This window comes from Musa acuminata, chromosome BXJ3-7 (genome assembly GCF_036884655.1).
Source record: "Musa acuminata AAA Group cultivar baxijiao chromosome BXJ3-7, Cavendish_Baxijiao_AAA, whole genome shotgun sequence".
Lineage (NCBI taxonomy): Eukaryota > Viridiplantae > Streptophyta > Magnoliopsida > Zingiberales > Musaceae > Musa > Musa acuminata.
The window spans coordinates 41,768,332-41,774,003 of record NC_088355.1 but is presented as its reverse complement, the minus strand read 5'-3'; the positions used below and the strand labels follow the sequence as shown (position 1 = coordinate 41,774,003).

Genomic DNA, 5,672 nt, shown 5'->3' with positions numbered 1-5,672 from the left:
ATCATGCACATCATCGTTCCACTGTAGCTCTTCTTCTTGGCTCTGCTGCAGAGCAGACATTTTTACCGATCCATGCAGCAACACTGGATCGACTCCTCACATGCTGAATCATGAAACAAGGGCTGGTTAAGATCTAAAGTCGCCACCTGCAAATCGAGATGTTCATTGCTCCTGAGGCAAAAGATCTCAGTGCCGGCTTTAAGAAGCCTCTGCATCATACGACATACGTGCACTCCAAAGCCACTGCTGCTTCTGCCCTCTAAATCCTTTGAACGATTCCACTTGGGACATCCAATTCCGAGGCGGATATGGAAATCCTCTTCTATCAGGGCAAGGAACTGAAGACGTCTTGCGCCGGATAAGCTGATCCCGTCGCGGTGCCCGCCCGAAATAATGACACGTGGATTCCGGCGGCGGCGGCGCTTGGGTGATACGCCCAGGCGCACGGTGCCGATGTGGACGGCGACTGGTGCCGGCCTGGCGCTCGCGCCTCACTGGGGTCCGCGTGTCGGGGAGATGTCCGGATCTGGACGCGACCTCAGGGGCCCGCGGTGTCGCCCCTGGTGCAGCCTCGGCCGTCCGTTGAGCGGGCCCAGCTGTTATCTGACGATGGGCTTCGCCTATAAATTGCCCACGCAGTGGCCACACCGCTCTCCATCTCGGTCTTGCATTCCTTCCCATAGAGCGATCTCGGGCTTCCTCCCTCCCCGCCCCCACCCCTTCTGCTTGCTGATCCCCCACTGCGGCTTGCGACACTGTGAAGAAGACTGAAATGGCCGTGGAGACCGTGGTGCCTGCTGCGCGCGCGAACGCGGCCAACGAGAAGGACGCCGAGAAACTGAGGTTCATCGAGGAGATGACCGCGAACGCGGACGCGGTGCAGGAGAGGGTGCTGGCCGAGATCCTGACGCGCAACGCCGACACGGAGTACCTACGGAGGTACGGACTCGGCCGGGCCACCGAACGGGCCACCTTCAAGGCCAAGATTCCCGTGGTCACCTACGAGGACCTGCAACCGGAGATCCAGAGGATAGCCAACGGCGACCGCTCCGCCATCCTCTCCGCCCATCCCATCTCTGAGCTCCTCACCAGGTACATTAAAGCTTAGCTTAATAAGGTGCTTGTTGTGTGCATGTAAGATTGGGATCTCATTCGGCTTTAATGTGAAGCTCCGGAACGTCGGCTGGCGAGAGGAAGCTGATGCCCACGATCAAAGAAGAGCTCGATCGCAGGCAGCTCCTTTTCAGCCTTCTGATGCCAGTGATGAACCTGTGAGTATTTGAGCTTTTCATCTTTGTCATCTCCTTTTAGAATGAACTGAGGTACTGATATGTTAGATTTGATCGTCTAATCGTAATGGCTTCTCGCCAATGGAACAGTTACGTGGCAGGGCTGGACAAGGGGAAGGGGCTCTACTTCCTCTTCGTGAAATCGGAGACCAAGACCCCCGGCGGGCTGACGGCACGGCCGGTGCTGACGAGCTACTACAAGAGCGAGCACTTCCAGAGCCGCCCCTACGACCCCTATAATGTGTTCACCAGCCCGACGGCCGCCATCCTCTGCGCCGACGCGTTCCAGAGCATGTACGCGCAGATGCTCTGCGGCCTCCTCCAGCGCATCGACGTGCTCCGCGTGGGCACCGTTTTCGCCTCCGGCCTCCTCCGCGCCATCCGCTTCCTCCAGCTCCACTGGCAGGAGCTCTGCAATGACATCGCGGCCGGGGCGCTCACCCCCAAGGTGACCGACCCCTCCATCCGCGGCGCCGTCGCTGAGCTCCTCAAGCCGGACACGGAGCTCGCCCGGTTCGTCGCCGCCGAGTGCTCCAAGGGTGACTGGGCCGCGATCATCACCAGGATCTGGCCCAACACCAAGTACCTGGACGTGATCGTGACGGGCGCCATGGCGCAGTACATCCCCACTCTGGAGTACTACAGCGGTGGGCTCCCCATGGCGTGCACCATGTACGCGTCGTCGGAGTGTTTCTTCGGCCTCAACCTCAAGCCCATGTGCGACCCCTCCGAAGTCTCCTACACCATCATGCCCAACATGGCCTACTTCGAGTTCCTGCCGCACGGCGGCGACGGGGTGGACAAGTCTCAGCTGGTGGACCTGGCGGACGTGGAGGTGGGGAAGGAGTACGAGCTGGTGATCACCACCTACGCCGGGCTGAACCGATACCGGGTGGGCGACGTCCTGCGCGTGACCGGGTTCCACAACGCGGCGCCGCAGTTCCGGTTCGTCCGCCGGAAGAACGTGCTGCTGAGCATCGAGTCGGACAAGACGGACGAGGCAGAGCTGCAGAAGGCGGTGGAGAGCGCGTCGGCGCTGCTCCGGCCGTACAACGCGAGCGTGGTGGAGTACACTAGCCACGCCGACACGAAGGCCATCCCGGGGCACTACGTCATCTACTGGGAGCTGCTGGCGAAGGACGCGTCGCCATCGGCGACGGAGGCGGTGACCCGGGACGGGGTGATGGAGCGGTGCTGCCTGGCGATGGAGGAGGCGCTGAACTCGGTGTACCGGCAGAGCCGGGTGGCGGACGGCTCCATCGGCCCGCTGGAGATACGGGTGGTGCGGGGGGGCACCTTCGAGGAACTGATGGACTACGCTATCTCCAGGGGGGCGTCCATCAACCAGTACAAGGTGCCGCGCTGCGTCAGCCTCCCGCCAATCCTTGAACTGCTCGACTCCCGCGTCGTCTCCGCTCACTTCAGCCCCGCCCCGCCCAAGTGGACCGCTCACCGCCCGGCGAACCAGTGAGACCCAGCGGGGCCCGCGTGTCGACCAACCTTCCCTGTCGTCTGGCTTCGTTGGTCAACCCGATGGAGACGCCTATTTCTTCCCGATAACCCAAAAAGAAAATAAATAATAAAAAAGGGTCAATGTTTGACCGTCTCTTAGTTGTGCTCGGTTAAATAAGAAACATTGAAGTTATTGTCCCAACGAAGATTATTTTTAGTAGGCTTGCGATAATGTGTTATATATATATATATATATATATATATATATATATATATATATATATATATATATATATATATATATATATGTATGTATGTATAATTATAAATCATATAAGATAATGATATTGAATTAAGCTTGACGAGTCATAGGTTGACGAGTGGTTTCATCGATTCGCGATCTCAAAAGTGTCTATAAGAGATATTTATGATTTGTTTTTTTAGAATATTCATTGAGTCAGTCTATTTTTCAAGCGATCTATGATTAAATATACTAAAAGTGTGTCATGGATTCAGACCCCCTCATGCATCTGATTCTGATGAGACATCATTTGTATGAATACATGAGAATTGTTTGTTCTAACAAGTCTCTCTATGATTTTGTCCTTTCATGGATCTCCTTGGCTTTTATGAGGTTTTTTTTTATCTCGTTATGAATAGACACAAATTTTATTATATAAATTCAAATAATCAATCTCAGTTAAAATAATCAAATAGGTCTTTTGTAAGTGGTGCAATTGAAAATTTGGAAAATCTAAAATGACATAGGTCAATCATAAATTTTGTTGAATTATACCAAACATAGAGTCCCAAAGCATTAGAGCAATAGTATGAGATGAGAACTAAGGGAATCTTCTTAGTATACGAGGAAAGTAAGTGTTACTTTTTATAGAGATTTTTTTGCAAATATATATAATATTTTAAATCATCACTATACACATCTCAATTAGTTGGCTTTATCAAATGAAATCACTTATATATATAGTTGAAACTAATCTCACCCTCCGATTATAAATTATTAACCTTTTGATCAGTAAACTTTCAAACTATAGTATACCTTATTAACCACGTACTTACTCTAATCCTACAACATCAGTCATCATTTGAAAAGTTATTTTATAAAATCACAAGCCTTTATAAACTTAAAGTATTTAGTTATTTATATTATCATTAATTACACCTCTATGCTTCACATAAATTAATACCAAAATTTAAGCCTTACATCTTCATTAGGTATTCTTTTAAATATAATACTTTTAGATACTATAATTCTCAAACTCAAAAAATCTTTATATCATGTCATGTTATTGTTTTTTAGTCTATCTTTTCATTTTAAAATTTTGCTCCTTCGATAAGGTGAGTCACTATAATAACCATCTATCATTAGGTTCATATGAGTATACTTCAAACTCCCTCAAGTGCATATTTTACCACATCAATAAATAATTCTCCTTTAAACCCATACTCTCTTATTACTCTAGTTCAACTGTATCTCATTGCCTTTGCAACTTCTCTATCTACCTCTCCACTAACTAACTTTGTAATGCCCTCGACACTACAAATGATGCCTTTGTCCTCTTTCTTGACCAAGTGACACTGAAGTGTATCACATATCACTAACTCTTCACCAATTCTCGTACTTTCAATACAACTCAATAATACCATTGAGATTGTATATCACATGACAACACACTCCAAAAATAATATTTTTAAACAATATCAATTTTTTTTATCTCCATACTAACATAAGCTCTCCACCTAAGTTTACCAAACCCACAACCATCACCCAAGCCAAAAAATCTCTACACTAGCATAAAGTCGTATGTGAAAAATATAATGCTCTATTTCATAATATCACATAGAGCCTTATATCATCTCACCTCATAGAAAATGTCATGAGGTGTAAGTGGATTTTTCGAATTAAGTAAAATTCAGATGGATCCATTGCTAGATACAAAGCATATCTAATAGCCAAAGAGTTTCACCAACGACTAGATTTCACAAAGACCTTCAATCTAGTTGTTAAACCGATGCTATCACTTAAGGTTGGCATATACGACAAGTAAATATTGACAATACTTTCTTATAGGAAACCTTAACTAAAGATATATTTATATAATAACCCCTTGGCTTTATCCACCATTAGTATCCAAATCATATCTATAAACTATGAAAAACTATTTATAGACTTCACCAAAGAGATTAGCATATTGAACTTGACTCTTTTTTATGTTAATTGTTAACTCCAAGTCTAACACCCTTTTATTACTTTGATAACAAGAGTGATGTATTATATATCTATTTATCTATGTGAATGATATTATTATAATAATTTTATGAAGATCAAATAATTTCTTAAGTAATTAGCAAATCGATTCTCCATCAAAGATATAGGAACCTTAACCTATTTTTGGAGTAAAAACAATATATATATAAAAATATATTTTGGATATTTTTTATATATAAAAAAGTATATTCAACATCTATTTTCAAAGACTAACATATAGAATACCAAAAAAGTTGTCACCCCACTCTCCACAATTGAGTCACTCAAATTATATGATAGCAACGATATCAATTAATACTTGGTTCCTTACGGTTGTTATCTCTCACATGTCCAAATATTTTATTTGTAGTCAACAAATTATCACAATTCATGCATCGACCCTCCATCGTGCATTGGTATGCATTAAAACGTATTATACAATATCTTAAAGGAACTCTCAATCATGGATTTTTTCTTTGTAAACACTTATTGTTTCATCTTCGTACATTAATCGATATTGATTGGGTAAGCAACATTGATAATAAAATATCTACATCGTTCTATGTTGTCTTTCTTGGAGCAATCTAATCGTTTGAAATTCTAAGAAATAAAACATAATAGTAAGATCTACCACTAAAGTTGAATAAGGAGTCATCGCTACTATC

General features: G+C 45.1%; 1 protein-coding gene across 1 annotated transcript; it reads left to right on the top strand.

Moving 5' to 3' along the window:
- The first annotated feature begins 694 nt into the window (after positions 1-694).
- LOC135642437 (indole-3-acetic acid-amido synthetase GH3.8-like) lies at positions 695-2,943 on the top strand. The gene is made up of 3 exons (XM_065158586.1): positions 695-1,092; positions 1,170-1,271; positions 1,380-2,943. Exons 1-3 carry the CDS (start codon positions 773-775, stop codon positions 2,758-2,760), a joined length of 1,803 nt encoding a protein of 600 aa, XP_065014658.1. The 5' UTR covers positions 695-772; the 3' UTR covers positions 2,761-2,943.
- Positions 2,944-5,672: the final 2,729 nt, after the last annotated feature.

Bases quoted from the DNA above. Each gene is read 5' to 3' on its own strand.
- LOC135642437 (XM_065158586.1), top strand. From the start codon at position 773: ATGGCCGTGGAGACCGTGGTGCCTGCTGCGCGCGCGAACGCGGCCAAC. The intron at 1,093-1,169 runs GTACATTAAAGC...TTTAATGTGAAG, and splicing joins ATCTCTGAGCTCCTCACCAG to CTCCGGAACGTCGGCTGGCG. The intron at 1,272-1,379 runs GTGAGTATTTGA...CCAATGGAACAG, and splicing joins CTGATGCCAGTGATGAACCT to TTACGTGGCAGGGCTGGACA.